The sequence below is a fragment of the Leptonotus elevatus genome, chromosome 17 (assembly GCF_054856555.1).
Source record: "Leptonotus elevatus isolate MCC_2025b chromosome 17, RoL_Lele_1.0, whole genome shotgun sequence".
In the NCBI taxonomy this organism is placed as follows: domain Eukaryota; kingdom Metazoa; phylum Chordata; class Actinopteri; order Syngnathiformes; family Syngnathidae; genus Leptonotus; species Leptonotus elevatus.
The window spans coordinates 3925039-3942831 of record NC_141255.1 but is presented as its reverse complement, the minus strand read 5'-3'; the positions used below and the strand labels follow the sequence as shown (position 1 = coordinate 3942831).

At 41.7% G+C, this 17793-nt stretch overlaps 1 protein-coding gene and 1 long non-coding RNA gene across 2 annotated transcripts; both read left to right on the top strand.

The window, feature by feature from the left end:
- Positions 1 to 714: 714 nt before the first annotated feature.
- Positions 715 to 11881, top strand: cntn1b (contactin 1b). Its single transcript, XM_086059749.1, has 24 exons — positions 715 to 877; positions 1963 to 2024; positions 2151 to 2186; positions 2286 to 2412; positions 2538 to 2719; positions 2792 to 2887; positions 2965 to 3177; positions 4505 to 4604; positions 4741 to 4925; positions 4997 to 5121; positions 5905 to 6022; positions 6097 to 6247; positions 6327 to 6454; positions 7512 to 7684; positions 7857 to 7980; positions 8053 to 8220; positions 8433 to 8582; positions 8706 to 8776; positions 8859 to 9111; positions 10463 to 10584; positions 10644 to 10833; positions 10936 to 11057; positions 11251 to 11407; positions 11479 to 11881. Exons 2-24 carry the CDS (start codon positions 1967 to 1969, stop codon positions 11553 to 11555), a joined length of 3126 nt encoding a protein of 1041 aa, XP_085915875.1. The 5' UTR covers positions 715 to 877; positions 1963 to 1966; the 3' UTR covers positions 11556 to 11881.
- An 852-nt stretch (positions 11882 to 12733) lies between these two features.
- Positions 12734 to 15716, top strand: LOC147159313 (uncharacterized). The gene is made up of 3 exons (XR_015090537.1): positions 12734 to 12769; positions 13848 to 13919; positions 14925 to 15716. It is a non-coding gene; the product is annotated as an uncharacterized LOC147159313 (long non-coding RNA).
- Positions 15717 to 17793: the final 2077 nt, after the last annotated feature.

Here is a 17793-nt window from a genome sequence, read left to right as displayed (position 1 = left end):
TTGGCATCAATTGTTTCCTCAAGCAGCCACTTCATTAGGTACACCAGGAAATGTAAATTCATCATTTCATGTTTAATTGGTGATTGGCTCGTTGGTTGAAATGAGGAAAAGCTTTACTGGTGGTCTGAAGTTTCTATTTAATTCATTTTTTATTTGTTTTACTTACATTTACGTACGTCTAAATATGCACAGTCAAGTCAACGTCCAATCCGCCGTTATCCTTTTCCGTATTCCTTCAAAATAAGACTTCCGGCCAACCGGAAGTAGGAAAATAACAGTTACTAGATTATCGAAAATGTGGCCCAAACAAAACAAAACGTTGTCGTTTTCCTTTACAGTGATGTTATTTGTACTTGCTGAGAAGTACTTGTAATCAAAACACAAGAAACACCTCTTAAATCACTTATTTTTCTTTATAACTATGCATGCGGTGAAATTTACAGCATAATAATTAGATTGTGTGCACAGGCTGAGATTAAACGTGCCCCCTGATTCCAACCCTCTTAACAAACACACACAGTATAAAATACAAGCGTTGTATGACGCCTGCATTTTCAAAGATAACAATGCTCTTTTTGTAATGTAATTCTAATTTAATGTCATCCTAATCATATAGTCGCGATGAATAACATCATCCCAGCCCTGTTTCAGATCATCTGTCTCCAGCAGATGTCGATCTTGATCCTCGCGTCGCTCCCATCACTGCTTTCTGATTGGTCAGCTGCGATCACGTGTCACTCTCGCCCCTCTGCTCCAACGGAAAAGTTACCTCTGCTCCGGATGGGTTTGTGTGTGTGCGGGACGATGCGTTTCGGGTCCAGGTGTGCCAGGCCCAAAGAAACATTCACGTTTTATACACAACGTTAAAAAGAAAAAGGTAAGACGGATGTTTTTGTGTGTGTGTGTTTGTGCGCGATTGTGGTGCGTTTTATGGCGCAAGGAGAGGAGAGTGTGGAAGTGGACCGGGTGGTGGTACCGGATTACCGCAATGCAGAGCAGCCGGTGCAGTCGTCATCGGGGTGTGCACTTTCTTACTTTTTTTTCCTTCTTGTTTATTCGGGAGTTAGTCAGCGACAAAAAAAAAATACAATAATAATAATAATAATAATTCAAAAACAACCAAACAACAAAAAAAAACGTGAGCCTATTGCAAGTGCACAGACTAGGGGGTGCATAAAATAAGAATAATTTAGAATGCGTGATTTTGAATGGAAGGGCACGTTTGTATTTTGTAATAAAGAGAATAGTTATAATAGCATGACTTTTGTTGTGCAACAAAAATAACTAAACAACATGACATTGAAGGCACAAAAGGGATTAATCATCATATAGGTCCTGTAAAGGGCAGAGCCTCTTTAGATGTCCTCCTCATCTTTTTTTTTTTTTTTTTAATTCATTCAGTGACCTAAATTTGGTCTTGTCTATCCCAAAGAGGATCTATGGCGGGATTACATAGCGAGTAAAGCAGCACATTGTGATGGTGAGAGCAGATAGCAGTGGCTGACCGTGTGCAAGATGCATTTGATTTTATGTCATTTGTATTTCGAAATAAGACGGGAAAAAATATTGCAAACACATTTAGAGCACGTTATAGCCTAATATAGTGCGGATCTGCACCAAATTGCAGTCCTTTATGAAAAGGGCATGAGGGAATGTCCGCAGCTGGATGGGCGGTGAAGTGCAAGTTGTTTCTGCTGAGTCATCAGCAGTGCACGCAGCAGAACTGCATACTGAAAACTGCATGGGAGCGTCCGTGTAGGACAATAACATCATAAACAATAAATGAATAGCCCTATCATTTTGAATGCATTGCCTGAATTGTGGCGTCAGTCTGCAGTACACAAATACACCAGCCAGAGACTTTATTAGACACAGTTGTGAATGGAGGGTCATTTACGAATAATGCAACAGATCACTATTTACATAAAGCACTTTTATTTGTATTTTATTTAAAAAAATCAGATTTATGATGGCTTCTACTGCCTTGTTGCTGCTGACCCTTGTTTCCTTGGCGCCCATCACGGGTAAGTAGGCTACATACGAACACCTATGCAAATATATTATTATATAGTGTTATTTTTATTATTATTATTATTTAAAGGATGTCATAATTTATCAAGCTGCACCACTGTTATGTCTCCTCTTCTCAGTATCCATCTTGTTTGGAGAGCCCAGGATATTTGGGGGTGAGTTCTGTAAAAAAAATAAAAAAAATAAAATTAAAATAATTTCTCGTTATTAATTTTATATATTTATCACGATTGCTGTTGTTATGTAATATTTAGAGGAAGCTACTGGCTACGGGCCCATATTTGAGGAAGAGCCAGTTGATGTGGTTTATACCGAGGACTCCCCCGATGGGCGGATCTCCATGAACTGCAGGGCCCGGGCCAACCCGCCAGCCTCATACAGGTGATGATATGCAAAATTGACATTGCCATAGGTGACAAAATATACTGTATGCAAATCTTTATTTCCCTCTACGCGCGCTGTGATTGGCCAGTCAAAGCATACCTAATGTAGTGTCCGCCTGCTAGGTGGCGCCGTGACAACTGGGAGATCAAGCTGATGGAGCAGCCGGATGAGCACTACAGCTTGGTGGGGGGCAACTTGGTCGTCAGCAACCCGAGGCAGAAGAAGCACGCCGGCACGTACATCTGCGTGGCTCGCAACATCTACGGCACCGTCATCAGCAAGGAGGCCCGCGTCAAGTTTGGATGTGAGAACATACAACAAACCCATAAGAAAGATGTTGACGTGATTAAATGAGTGGATGCTTTCCGTGTTGAAGTTCTCGAGGAGTTTCCTCAAGAGGAGAGAGACCCGGTCACGGTAAAAGAAGGCCAGGGGGCGGTTCTGCTGTGTGCCCCTCCCAAAGCGTGGCCAGGTGTGCGCCGTTGCGTCGTGTCAACAGCTGCGCCTCCGCTGGGCCGCCGCGGCAAACTTGTCTTTTTTTCCCTTCAGAGGAGGTGTCTTACCGCTGGATCTTCAACGAGTTCCCCGTGTTCCTCAACATGGACCGCCGCCGTTTCGTCTCGCAGAGGACCGGCAACCTGTACATCTCCAAGGTGGAGGCTCAGGACGCCGGCAACTACTCGTGTTTCGTCTCCAGCCCCGTGCTGGGGAAGAGCGTCTTCTCCAAGTTCATCCCTCTGATCCCGTTGTCGCCGGACGATGGTGTGTCAAACAAAGACTTGTGTCAAAAACTGCCCCTTAATTTCTTCGATGAGAAAAAGCAACTCAAGAGCTCCTATGGGGGGGCACAGTGTGTGATCTGGAAAAAACACCACACCATATAGCGACACAATATTACAGACACACTTGTGGGAGGGCTGCGCGATGTCGGGGGAGCATACACGCTGACTGACACACAGACGGCATTATTGTATTTTCATTCAATAAGGCAGCATTTGACACATTTTGGTGAAATTGTTTGTACTGCACACAAAAATTCCACCTTAACATGTGCTTCTTCTAACACTACAGCTGTGCTTAGTTTTGACGTAATATTTTCCTTGTAGCTTGGCCGTTGCTTGAAAGTGGCTCTGGATCATCACCCAGACTAGCCTCAAAGTCATAGATCAGGGCGTCTGCAACCTGTGGCTCTTCAGTCCCATTCCTGTCCCTGTTGATCTCTAAGAAAAAAAATAGTATAAATAATTTATCTATTTTTTATTTTTATTTTTTTACATACACATATTTTTATATATATATATAAAAATTAAATGTACATAATTAAATTACATTACATTAAAAATGTATAATTAAATATTCCAAAAATTTCAGAGTCCAAATTTGTAAGTTGTCAGAAAAAGAGAGATGAAAGGTAGATAAACATTTTTTAAACTACCTAAAAATGTCCAAAAAGGAAGAGAAAGAGCAGAAATTCATCATATAATGTCCACAAAATTGCTAAAAATGTATTTGAAAAAGGAAAAAAAGAAAACGTTCAAAAAGTAACCATGAAATGTCCACAGAATTGCCACAAAATGTAAAAAAAAAAAATTGCAGAAAAAATAGCCATAAATTGTCCAAAAAAGACAGATGGAAGGTGAAAAAAATTATCATTATATATCCATAAAATTGCCAAAAATGTCAGAAATTTGACAGAAAGGCAGAAAAGTCTAAAAATGTGCGAAGTCTACCACATACAAAAAAAAAAAAGAAATCCAAAATTTTAAGAGGAAATAAATGTGTACTTTTTGGATGCTGTTCTCATATTTTTGTGTTGTAATGCAGCGCTCGGACTCTCCCTACATTAGACTAACACTAACACACTATTTCCTCCCTCACAATCTGGTAAACATTTTGCAGCTCTGCACTCATTTTTGCTTTTTTTTATTTAGCCTTAAATGACTCTTTTGATAGGAAAGTTTGCTGACCCGTCATTGGCGGAGAAACTTAGACTTAGCTCACCTGCGATTCATTTTGATGTCTCATTTCCAATTTCCCGAGCGAGCGGGCACTTTTCAAAATTTCCCTTGAAAACGTTTTTGTGCTTCAGGTGAGGAAAGAAAATACCCAGCAGACATCAGCGTGAAGTTCCCGGACACAACAGCCCTGCTCGCCTCCAACATCACGCTGGAATGCTTTGCTCTGGGCAAGTACGTTTGATTGACCCTTACTGGCCACCGTTTCAAATTCAAATATGCTTCAAATCCGAGCACCTTCTTGCCATCCCCCGCATTGTCATCATTTGGAAGGATTTTCACAAGCACCATTTTTTTTCCCCCTCCACAGCCCCATCCCTCACATTGTATGGAGGAAAGTGGACGCCACAGACTTGCCCCCCAACCACGAGATCAGCGAATCGGGCGCCGTGCTGCACCTCTACAACGTCCAGTACGAAGACGTGGGAGGGTACGAGTGCGAGGCTATCAATACCAAAGGGAAGGACTGGCACAAGGCCTGGCTCTACGTGGAGTGTGAGTGCGCAACGCTCGTCGCCAGAATGGCGCTCAATGCGTTGAATTGAATCTTGAATTTTGTTGGCCAGCTGCTCCGGAGTGGGCCGAGACAATCAACAACACCCAAATGGACATCGGCTCCGAGCACACCATGCGATGTGTTGCTTCAGGGAAGCCTTTCCCGTTCATCCGCTGGTACAAAGATGGCTACATAGTGAGCATCCAATACTGTAGACATTGTATTTATGTAATTATATTAGGGTCAAAATAATGTCAAAATTTGTGTATTCATTTTGAGTTAATTTAAAGTTCCTTTAACGCCACAATTTTTTTTAATGACTGCACCTTACTAGGAAAGCCTGTACAGTAAGAATTCCAGTTGCAATACAGCAGAAAAATCCACATCAAAATTTATCATTAATAAATGTAATAATAATGCATATATTTGTGGAGATTTGTGGGGTCAAGTTGTATTTTACAATTTTAAAAATGTGCAGAATTTCACAAGTTACTTAATGTTAAAGATTAGATAGCTTTTAATACGAAAAGAAAAATGCACTGAGCTGTCACCAACATCTGACAAATACAGTTATGCCATCTAGTGGCAGAAAAAATGACCAACACAAATCAATATCGCGCTCGTTTTTTTTTTGTTTTACCGTGCAGTACATCTTTTTAATTTGAACTAAATTTTATTAATTATTATAAAATTATTGTATCAATGACTAAAAGATGCAGCCATATTTCTCATTAGTTAAAAATTTTCCAACTTTTATAATAGAAGAGTATGAAAACTATTTTATTGTACATTGTATTGTACATTCAGAACAGATGTAAAATTTGCATTATTATTAATAATGATTAAAAAATGTAATCGCCTGACACCCCTGTGTGTGTGTATGTATATATATATATATATATATATATATTTTTTTTTTTTCTCAGACCGATACCAATACGACACATCTTTCATGAACTCCATGTAAAATTTCCCCAGACAGGAAAAGGTGAGCTCAAGTTCTCCAGCCTGACGTTTGACGACTCCGGGATGTACCAGTGTATTGCCGAGAACTACTGGGGCATCAAATACGCCAATGCTGAGCTGCGAGTCATCGGTGAGCCCAAACAAAAACACGTAGTCGTTTTTCTACCTGCCAACGCGGTGCTTCTTTAAACTCGCTCATTTCAGCCTGCGCTCCAACGTTCGAGTTCAATCCCCTGAAGAAGCAGCTCCTCGGTGCCCGGGACGGCCGCGTGCTGCTCGAGTGCAAACCTCGAGCGGCCCCCAGGCCCCGTTTTACTTGGACCAAGGGCAAAGAGCTGCTTTACAACAATTCCCGGTCGGTGACGCGCATCACAGTTTTTTTTAAAACGGCTCGCTCCTCATCGCCACTCACGTGGATTTTTGCCTTTTTGCAGCATCTCCATCATGTTTGACGGCACGCTGGAGATCCTTAATGCCACGAAGAACGACGAAGGCTTCTACACGTGCTTTGCTGAGAATGACAGAGGGAAGGCCAACAGCTCCGGTTATCTCACCATCACGGGTCAGTTACAGAGATGGATGGATAAGAATATCTACACTCTAAAAAAATGGTCAAAATGGATAGATCCTCTACTTTGGTTCATTGGAACCGACTTTGAGTCAAAACTTGAGTCTTTTTGTATAAAACAACCCAGAAAGTTGGGTCAGATCCTCCACTTGATGCAATTTGGAACCGTCTTCCTGGGTTGCACAAAAAAGTTTTGTATATTGAGTCGACAAGGGTTCATTTGACCCAGTTTTGACCCCAAATTAGGTCAAATTAATTTTCAATAATTTTGTGTAAAACAACCCAGGAAATTGGGTCAGATCCTCGACTTGGGTCAATTTGACCCAACTTACTGGTTTGATTTGTATCCTCCCCTAACACCCCCCCCCCCAAAAAAAAACATTAATTTTGTATAAATTAACCCATAAAGTTGGGAGATCCTCTACATGGGTTTATTTGACCCAATTTTGGGTCAAACATTGGGTTATTTTGTATAAAACAACACAGAAAATTGGTTTAGCTCCTCGACTTGGGTCAATTTGACCCAACTTACTGGTTTGATTTGTATCCCCCCCCAAAAAAACCCCCATTAATTTTGTATAAATTAACCCAGAAAGTGGGTCAGATCCTCTACTTTGGGTCAATTTGAACCATCTTTCTGGGTTGTTTTGCACACAAAAAAAAGGATGATTTTGTATATAACAACCCATAAAGTTGGGAGATCCTCTACATGAGTTTATTTGACCCAATTTTGGGTCAAATATTGAGTTATTTTGTATAAAACACAGAGAATTGGGTTAGCTCCTCAACTTGGGTCAATTTTACCCAACTTTCTGGTTTGATTTGTATCATCTAAAAAAAAAAAAAAAAAAAAATTGGATCAAAATATTGTATAAAACAATCCAGAATTGACCCACGAAGTGAATCGGTCCATTTTTGATCCATAATTAGATTACTTTTGAACCAAGTGTTTTTAGAGTGTACTAATAAATAGAATAAATACAGATATGAGATCGAGACATTTGATGTATTTATCTAAAATAGTACTGTAACAAGTTCTTCCTTTTCCCAGAGGCGACCAGCATTACGGCGGCTCCCGAAGACACGGAGGTGAGAGTGGGCGGCGAGGTGGTCCTGGACTGCTCGGCCTCCTACGACCCCTTGTTGGATATCACCTTCATCTGGGCCATTGACTTCCGGGTCATCGACTTTGACGGCGAGTGGCAACACTTTGAGCGCATCATGGTAGCGTCTCGATTCCGTTCACACGATAGTTTGGTGTCACTGAATCCCAAAATGTTTTCACCTCTGCTTATAATACGCACGTTGTGACATCATATTCCGTTTGAATTAAGCACCATGATATATCGGGCTCAGTAACAACATATGAATGGTCTGTCTGTGCCTGTTGCTGAAGAGCGAGGACGGCAGCGGGAAGCTGCGCATCAAGAACGCGCAAATCTGGCACGAGGGCCGCTACACGTGCACGGCTCAGACGGTGGTCGACGGCGACGCGGCGCACGCGGACCTCAAAGTTGTCGGTCAGTCCAGTTTCGGTCTCTTGTCAATCCAATCGGAAAGACGAAGAGAGCAAATGTAGTCGCGTGCTGCAGGTGTCCCGGGGCCGCCCGGTGTCATCCGCGTGGAGGACATCGGCGACACGTGGGTGAAGCTGCTTTGGACGAAAGGAGCCGAACACAACGGGCCCATTCTGCACTACACCGTTCAGACCCGGCACTACTGGGCTCTGCACGAGGACGACTGGAGGAACGCCAGCACCTGTTTGTATCAAATTTGCAATGGCGGCATCAAACCTGCAACCAGTTGATTACTGTTGCGTCGTTCGTTTGAAAAGGCTTTTTTACTGCAGCCTCTTTCAGTTCTTGTTTGTTACGTAATACTTAAAAGTTCATCGATGTCATCGCAGAGGCAGAAATGTGATCTGAAAAACTCGCGGGGGACACCAATTTGCGTTAACTCGAGCGTCTTTCAGCGCCAACCTTCCTGGACGGCACCGTGGAACGGGCCGACGTCACCGACCTGTACGCCTGGATGGAGTATCAGTTTCGGATCATCGCCACCAATGAGTACGGCTCCGGAGAGGCCAGCATCCCCTCGCTCAAGATCAAAACTTGGGACGCTGGTAAGCGCACGCGCATCGCATGCTTTACGGTCGATTCATGTTCTTCTTCGGAATGTCGGCGCAACCTCTTTCAAGTTCATTATATTTAATGGCATTTTTTCTCTCTCTCTCTCTCTCTCCTAGCACCGGTGGTCCCTCCCACAGATGTGAACGGCTACGGCACTCGGAATGGCGAGATAATCATCACGTGGACGGTAAACGAATCCCAACTTATGCCAGATGTTTAGCAAATGTACTTTTTTAGCACCGCTCTAATGACCTTGACCTTCGCCACAGCCTGTGGAGCCGTGGTATTTCTACGGCAAGAAGTTCGGCTACATCGTGGCCTTCAAGCCTCACGACGGCTACGACTGGTGGTACGAGACCATCTCCGACCCGGAAACCAGGCGCTACGTTCACAAGGACTCCTTCTTCCTCCCCGGCGATGAGGACTTCCAGGTGCGGGAGTTCCAGGTGAAGATCAAGACCTTCAACGTGAAGGGAGACGGGCCCTACAGCCTCACCAGGGTCATCTACTACCCTCGAGACGGTAAGGACGATCAAGGCTCAAGTCTTTGGGCAAGGACAAGGTAACTTCACATAATTCAATATTTTATATTTAAAGGCATTTAAAAACAAGAGTAAAGAGATAAAAAAAAAAAAGTAGTTGACTAAAATTAATCAAAGTGCTTAGAGTGGAAGAACAAGAGTTGCTGTCAAATAATCACACTCTAAAAACAGTTGGGTCAAAAATAACCCAAATTGGGTCAAGAATGGACCAACCCAACTTTTTTTAACACCCAAAAAGCTTGGGTTATTTTGTGGGTGATTCACATGACTCAACTTTCTGATATATTAAGCCCCAGAAGTTGGGTCAAATTAAGTTAATAACCCACACATCAAACCATCTTTTGGGTTATTTATTTGACCCATCTTTTTGGGTTGGTTGAATAACCCAATTGAATTGGGTCAAAAATGAACTGACCCACCTTTTTAAGGTATTCAACTACAAATGCTGGGTCAAATTAAATTAATAACTAATAATAGAATAATAAAATTAATAACGTGATTTTTGGGTTGTTTTGTGAAATATTCATTTGACCCAACTTTTTGGGTTATTTGAATAACCCAATTGAAATGGGTCAAAAATGAACCAACCAGACTTTTTTAGGTATTTAGCCCCAAACGTTGGGTCAAATTAAATTAATAACCCACAAATCAACCCAATTTTTGGGGTTAGTTGAATAACCCAATTGAATTGGGTCAAAAATGAACCCACCAAACTTTTTTTTTAAGGCATTTAGCCCCAAACGCTGAGTCAAATTAAATGAATAACCCACAAAAACAACCCACTTTTTGTTATTAATTTGATTTTGGGATGGTTTGAGGGTTATTCATTTGAACCAACTTTTTGGTTTAGTTTAATAACCAATTGAATTAGGGAAAAAATGAACTGACCCAACGTTTTGAGGTATTTAGCCTCAAATGTTGGGTCAAATTAAATGAATAACCCACAAATCAACCCATTTTTTGGGGGGTTATTCATTTGACCTTGGGTTGGTTTGAGGGTTATTTATTTGACCCAACATTTTAGGCTAATAGAACAACCCAAAATGTTGAGTCGGCCCCTTTTTTCACCCGGTTTGGGTTAATTTTGGCCCAATTGTTTTTCGAGTGCATATTTGACCCAAGGGTAGCATATACAGGCTGAACAAAAGCGGTCCGCGATTGACCCTTAAGGGACCCCACGTCATGGCCATTCGATCAGATCTAAAACTTTAGCGCTCACTTTTTGAGTCCAGGGACTCCATACAGGGGAGACATTTTTCTAAGCAGCCACTCCACTCCTTCTCCGACCATGTGCATCCCTAAATACAAATGACTCTTTCTGTGTTCTCTAGTCCCCACGGAGTCTCCAACAGACGTCTATGCTCGGCCAGTGTCCTCCACTGAAGCTCTGGTGTGGTGGTTTCCGGTGGTGGACACGGGAACGGGCCTGCAGCAGTACATTGAGGGCTACCAGGTAGAAGCTTGACCAAATAGCTCGTCAGTACCCGCTCGCTGACTTGTATTCCATGTCAGGTTAAATACTGGCGAAAGTACGACGACACGGAGCCAGGAGCCAATCGCATATTTGTCAACGCCACGGCAAACCAAACCAGGCTGGAGAACATGCTGCCCGACTCGCATTACCTCATCGAAGTCCGCGCCTTTAACGGGGCGGGACTCGGCCCGCCTGGCGAACACTGCGAGATGTTCACCAAAAGACCACGTGAGACTTCCAGCAACGCGCCGTGAAAGGCCGTAAATAAATAAGACTTCCCTCCAGTTGGGGAGGCTCTTAAATGCGAGAGACGTCTTTCTTTCTTCACAGCGCCGGCGGAGCCCCCCAGGATGTGGCGCTTCATCTCCTGGACTGGGAAGTGGCTGTACGTGTGGTGGGATCACGTCGCGTACGACTGGTTCGGGAACGTGTCCTTCCCGCTCTATTACAAGGTCAGGTACCATGAAACCAGAACAAGCGTTTTAAAACGTCGGTGCTCAGAGAGGTCACATTTTTATTTTTAGAACAGCACAAATGGGCCACATCCTTCGTAGATGAGATGCACGGCAAAAGAGATGAAATTAAATGTAGTAAAAACTAGGCTCATTTTTAAAAATAGGGAAAATGATCTCGCCTCCTTTTCAGGTCATGTTCCGGAAGACGGGCTACATCTACGGGAAGGTCTACGTCACCGGCTGGCACTTCATGGACTTCCCCATGCCGCAGTTTGGCGACTACGAGCTTATGGTCCGCGGACGCTACGAGGGGGGCGACGGTCCCGTCAGGACCATTAAACTCCTGGGTACGACCCCAGTAACGGCAAAACATTTCAATCTGGCCTCTTGCTTCACATTTTGCTCTGCTTCTCCTCAGGTAAGGCGTCCATGCTCGCGCCCGCGCTAAGCCTCGTCACTGTGGTGCTGCTGGCGCTGTGCATTGTGGGATTGTAGCGCCGAGACAAGAGATTCCGCTTCCCCTCGCACACTTTCACATCGGTAGTACAAAAGACGATCTGGCATGCAGCTTTGGATTTGAGGATGCAGCGTCTCAACGACTTTGGTTTCAGTTTTTTAAACGGCTCGTACTTGTTTGGAGTCAGCGTATGACGGAAAATCACTAGCAATCGATATTTGTAAGAAGTACTATAACAAGCAATCAGATTGTATGTAAAGAGCTGTAAAATAGTGACAGTGATAGCTTGTAGGTGAGCAGAGGACAATGACCACTTACACGATTTAATGTAGGTCTGTAATTGATTAAAACAATACTCCACCAATCTCCATGATGTTTTTATTCAACATTTTTTAAAAACACTTTATGAATCCTTATTTTTTTTCTTATTTCTTTTTTTTACCATTTTTGTCCAGTAAAACATCAAACATTTTTCATTTTATTTAAAATTCTTTTTTTTTTTCATTTTTGAGGGGTTAAAAACAATTTTTTAATCAAAATTTTGAGATTCTTGCTTTTTGTTGGACAGTTTTTAATAGTTAGGTCGTTACTAAATGTCAAGTTTTTTTTTTAATTTACAGATTATAAATGTCTTGTAGTCTACACACTATAAAAAGCAACAAAAAAATGGGGGAAACAAATCTCTTACACTTCTGATTTAACAATCCCATGCACTGTAATGTATATATTTTTTAACAGCAGATGGCGCCATAGCCATGTGTGCAATACAAACATGTTTCAAATTGCAGAAAACTACAAAATGTAATTTCTTAAGAAATTGCGTGTGAAATACTAGAATGCTGAATTTAGATAAATGGGATGATTTGGAATGAAGTTCACTCATCATCTTTCACAGCCACACAAAAGGCGATTTATTGATTGTACTTGTCTTGGCGTTTGAAAGAAATGTGGAAATGGTTGTTGTAACAGCAAAGTGCCATTAGAGGGCGCTTACTGTCCAATAAAGATGTCGAATATTTTGTTCCACAATTTTCCTCGCATGTTGTCAACCTGTCACTTCTGCAATAAGAATGGACAGCTCATATCTATATATATTTATTTGTTTGCTAAATGTTGCTGTCTTTTAAAGTTGATTTCTTTAATTTGGACGTCTTATTTTGCTTAAAAGAGATTATTGGTTCCGGATTATTGGTTCCGGCCTACTAATTATCCTTATGACGAGTTCCACAACTCCCGGAAACGTAAATAAAATGTAAGTACTGTCAATTATTCAATACCTAGTTTGATTATTTGGCACAATGGGGGGAAAATGCGGAATGAGGAAATGTGCATGTGATATAAATAAAATGACAAAGCTGATTTGATTTTTTTACTTTATAGAGCCCAATCTGCCCATAATTTTACATGGCCATGTATGCTGAAGACACTTAAATCAGCTTTGGAACAGGACATGAAGTTTGGGTACTAAAATTATAATATCAATATTAGAAAATCCCTCTTGGTGCTTTTCATTGGAGCATCACCCAATAATGACACTTTTAAGCTTTTGTGCTGTTGTTGAGGTTACGTAAGAGTAATTAATCGTCCGACAGCATTATGTATGTGGATGATTGTAAAGATGAGCGTATGATCACTTTTAACCCCTTTGTACAAATGGGTCAAAGTGGCCACTTAATGTTTCATTGCCAAACTTGACACAGATGCATTTTTAATGACCGTTTCCAGCTCAAAGCATCAAATAATGCTGCATAAGTGAAAAATGCTAATGTTCAGAAAATACCAACTTTGCACTTTTTTTAATGTCCTCTCCCACTAGTAAAAAAAAAAAAAAGCTTCTACCTGGAAAGCTAAAGCTAACATTCCGAAAGGGGCTCTTGTTGCCTTTGACCTTCGCACCATTCCAACAATTAGAAAAAATGTTCACAGATCAGTCGATTCCCACTGGAAGCCATCTTTTCATGACTGGCAAACGACAGAGAATCCCCGTCTCTCCTTATTGTTACCCAATCAACTTGATGATGTCACATGAACTGTTTGACGGACGCGGTCTTCGACAAGCTTGACTGGATGCTTTACGAGGGATTTAACTGTCAAAGTCAACCCAAATGTGGAGAGAATATATACGTAAATGAGGGATTAAAGCTTTCGTCAAGGACACATTTTGTCCTTTGCTTGCTTCTGCTGAGTTCTTAACTTAGTTTAGAGTATTAATTCATATACAATTGGCACTGCAGTCATGTTGTTTTTGTTTTGATTCTTCATCAGTTTTTTATGTTTTGATTTCGTTTTTTTTCTTGTTTGCTCATTGTGTCTCCAACTGTTCACATCAGCCCTGTTGTGTCAACCAATCGGCTCTCTCCAGCCAGTCACGCCTCATCCAGGTGTGCGTCGTTGTCTCGTCGGTAAGTTTGTATTCATTATTCAAGTCTGTCTCTGATCATTGTTTGATGTTATGTCATGTTTCCTGTGTGTCACAATGTCACACTCAACCTAATTGCAATCTTGTGGTTTCTGCTTTTAAATTGTATTTTTCAGTTGAAGTAAAACACTCATCTAATGGATCAAATCAAAAGCAATGCTTGAACTTAATATATATATATATATATATATATATATATATTTTTTTTTTTAAACCGGAGCTTTCCGTATCAAGTGACCACGTGGTCACATATATTCCCTAAGTTTTCTGTCGGCCATTCCCGCGCAAGCACGACCTTGGCTTCAAGAAGACTCGTCTAAAAAATTACAGTAAGAATGTAAGTTTTTGAATATTGCTACTAAGGTATGTTTTATGATACATGGATGCGGACGGTATGGGCAATATGTATTCACATGTTTAACGGAACATATGGTGTTCCACAGGGTTGAATTCCGGGGCCTCTGCTGTTCTTGGTCGCATCTTGAGAAAAAGCAGCAATGATTGTTTTAAAATGCTCTATAAATATAGAGTTGAATTGAATGATGAGAGTCAAATCAGTGTCGTATAAATAACATCTATTTATTGATTTATGAAAAGCTTCGGTTGGTCCTTCCAATGAATCGTCATTAAGGGTAGACAAGCTAAACAAATGAAGGTTAATACCGTGGCGTCTAAAGAACCTGCGTCCTTTTGTTGACCACTTCAGACAGAGGTCACGTCTCTGGGGTCAATGTTAGGATGAGTTCAGAGGTCACAGGCTTTGGCCTAATACGGTCAGACGGTGATGCATCACCGGAAGCTGAGGAGCTCCTTGGGGAGCGAATATTTTCTTACAGGAGAAATGAAACTGAATTCACAATGATGAACTCTGCTACGTCTCCTACCTATAAGCACCACTTCCTTATTATCTCCACCTTGGAGCCAATCAAACCGAGAAAGCAAAACTCAGTTGGCGACGTTGTAATGAGAGTCCTTTTTTTTTTCTCAGTTCAGAACAAGAGGGTCAGCAAGTCATCCCACTCGAAGAAGGAGGCGAACACACAACGCGTCAAGCCGCGTCACTCTGAAACAACAAGGTTACCTTCAAACCGACCACCCTAATGGCGTTATCGACCTATGTGTGTATGTAGCCGTTACCGGTGGGTCGAGACCTTTGAAAATTTGCACACGATTTTCCATGTTGATCCTTGTGAATGTGCACGTGTTTTCTTGGAGGCAGGCGCTCGGCATTTCACATCACTGGATACATTAACGGAAATGTATGCAACCTCATAAATGTCCTCCCACGGTTTTTATTTGCCTAGTAAAAGCTGTAATTTTGACTAGTAAATCCCGCACATAAAATCGTGATAAATAATACAGCATGCTGTTTATTTCTCCATTTAATTCAAGTTCTCTGACACGGTTAACTACAACCTAAAAAAAACGAGACTAGTTAAGGTAGAATTTCTTTTTTTGAATGTCATTCGAGGGCGCAGGTGTACCCGATGTATTGTCCTGTGTATTAATATGCAGGTCGAGGTGACCTCATGCTTCATTTGACCCTGCGACACCGCTTTTATGACCTGTGACACTTATTGAAAGGCAACAAAGGCTTATAAACAAGAAACATATAAATCCATATTAGGTACCGGCGCAGGGTATAATTATACCGGACCATTATTTATTATTGACACGCATTCGCCTCACGAGAGGAATAAATAGCTATGGATGTTCATACATGAGCAACAATACACTGTTTTTAAAAAATAAATAAATATTATTTCTCATGAATGCTAAATTAATTGTATTTTGTTGTATTCTAAATGGGTGAAGAAAGTGACATGCAAGAAATTCTGTTACAAGGTCACACAAGCTGATTGTACCACCTAGTGGACTGGCACGTTTACAGCAGTGCCAGTGAGCTCTTAAAGTGAACAGGCAGCCAGTGAAGGGAGACCAGAATTTGAGTTGTTTGCGCCCTCCTATGAGCAGTAGGATTTTGGACCAACTGGAGATGCTTGAAGGCGGACTGGCTGACTCCAAAATAAAGTGCATTACAGGAGTCCGGCTGAAAAACAAAAGGATGGATTATAGTTGATGTGAAAGGAGAGGCTTTATTTTAGCCAACTGCCTAAAATAAAAATAAAATAAAAACTGGATTTAACGACTGCGCCAGGCATAATTTAAAACCCAAGTTCGAGCTTTAGAAAAGGCACCAGGGGGCCAAGGTCAAGAAGGTGGGATGAACATAGGCCTCTGCATGAGACCAAACACTATAACTTCTGTTTTGTTTTTATCGAAATTCAAAATGGTGGTCTTTTTGCTTACATCTGACTGTCATCTGCATAGCAGTGAAAGGAAAAGCCATGTTTCCTTAAGATGGAACCCGTTGGCAGCAAATACAATGAAAACAACAGGGGCCCCAAGATTGACCCCTGTGGAACACCATACGACAGTGGGCCAGAGTGGTTCTTTGCGCAACCAAGGCTACCACAAAAATTTCTGCCTGCTAAGTAGGATCGTAACCATTCTCGAGAGCTACCATGAATGCTCACCTAGCACAAGCTAACAGTGTCCTGGGGTACGCCATGACATAATGGGAATATTTGGACGGCTAACAACCATGCTAGCAACAAACAAAAGTGGATTTGCAAACTCGGATGCCGGACCTGAAAGACTTAGCACTAGCTAGCATGAGGCTAGTAGCAACGTAGATGGATTTAAAGTGGAGCCAGAGAGAAAATAACATTATTTTCCGTTGGCCAATGTTCCTTGAAGTTAAAGTAAGATTTTTTTTTTTTTACGACAAAGGTTAAGCTTACCATGTGTTGATGCGCTGCTTTAGGCTGCATTCGTATGAATTAAATAAATAATAAATATATGATAGATCAGAAGATAAACCACTATATATGTGCACTTTGATTAAACTATATATATTTTTTATTTTTTATTTTTTGGACTATGACGTGTTTTCCCATCAAAAGTACATTGAGAAACCCATTCGAGTTAATTCGGTCATATTGGTGGCTAATGTCAATATGAATAGCGAATGTGGATTTTTGGTCTTATCCAAATTATGAATGTGCCATTCTTGCAGTTTAAACCGTAGAAATGTCAACATTCAGCGTTTGTAATCCAAACACAAAGTTTGAGCAACACTTCCATGACCCCCCCCACACACACACAATTTCTTGATGGCACCCATGCACGCTCGAGAGCAAGATGGGGTGCAAAGAGGCAGGCAGACAGACGATTTGCACTGCACATGGATTCTTGACAACTCTTGGACATGAGACATGTAGCGCCTTTAAATCAACACTCTTTTTTTCCAGAACAAAACAAGCGAAGTTTGCACAGGTGTACCTAATCAAGTGTCTTTCTGTGTGTGTGTGTGCGCGCGCGCGCGCGTGCTGCTTCACACATCATTAGAGCATGTCTCCGGCGAATGGGTGCTATTTCACTGACGGATCTCCTCTTAGAACCCCTCTGTCATCAGCTCTGTCATATTGCATGGTTGCCATGACGACATATGTCCCCTTGCCGCCCCCCCCCCCCCCCCCCACCACCACCACCCCGGAAAGAAAAATCCGTCTGCTAAGAGTGATTTGATTAAAAGCATCAGCACAGGGGCTGTGGATGACAAGTCCAATCCTATTTGACAGGCTTATGTCTCCTTAATAAGTATTTTTAAATGGTGTTAAAAAAAAAAAAATCAAAAAAATCTATCGGAATGTAAACACATACTAAGAATGTCCATTTGACCCGGAGCGAGTTGGTTAAAGAAGTTCATGTGGGTGGCTCATATCCACTCCTTGACAAGTCCCCATTAGCGCCGTAAAGACGCGCACCATCTGATCCTTTTGACCTGCGAGGTC

Excerpts from the sequence above, each read along its gene's own strand:
- cntn1b (XM_086059749.1), top strand. The coding sequence starts at position 1,967 with ATGATGGCTTCTACTGCCTTGTTGCTGCTGACCCTTGTTTCCTTGGCG. Across the intron at positions 3,178-4,504 it reads CCCGTTGTCGCCGGACGATG|GTGAGGAAAGAAAATACCCA; the intron begins GTGTGTCAAACA and ends TTTGTGCTTCAG. Across the intron at positions 11,058-11,250 it reads CCTTCCCGCTCTATTACAAG|GTCATGTTCCGGAAGACGGG; the intron begins GTCAGGTACCAT and ends CCTCCTTTTCAG.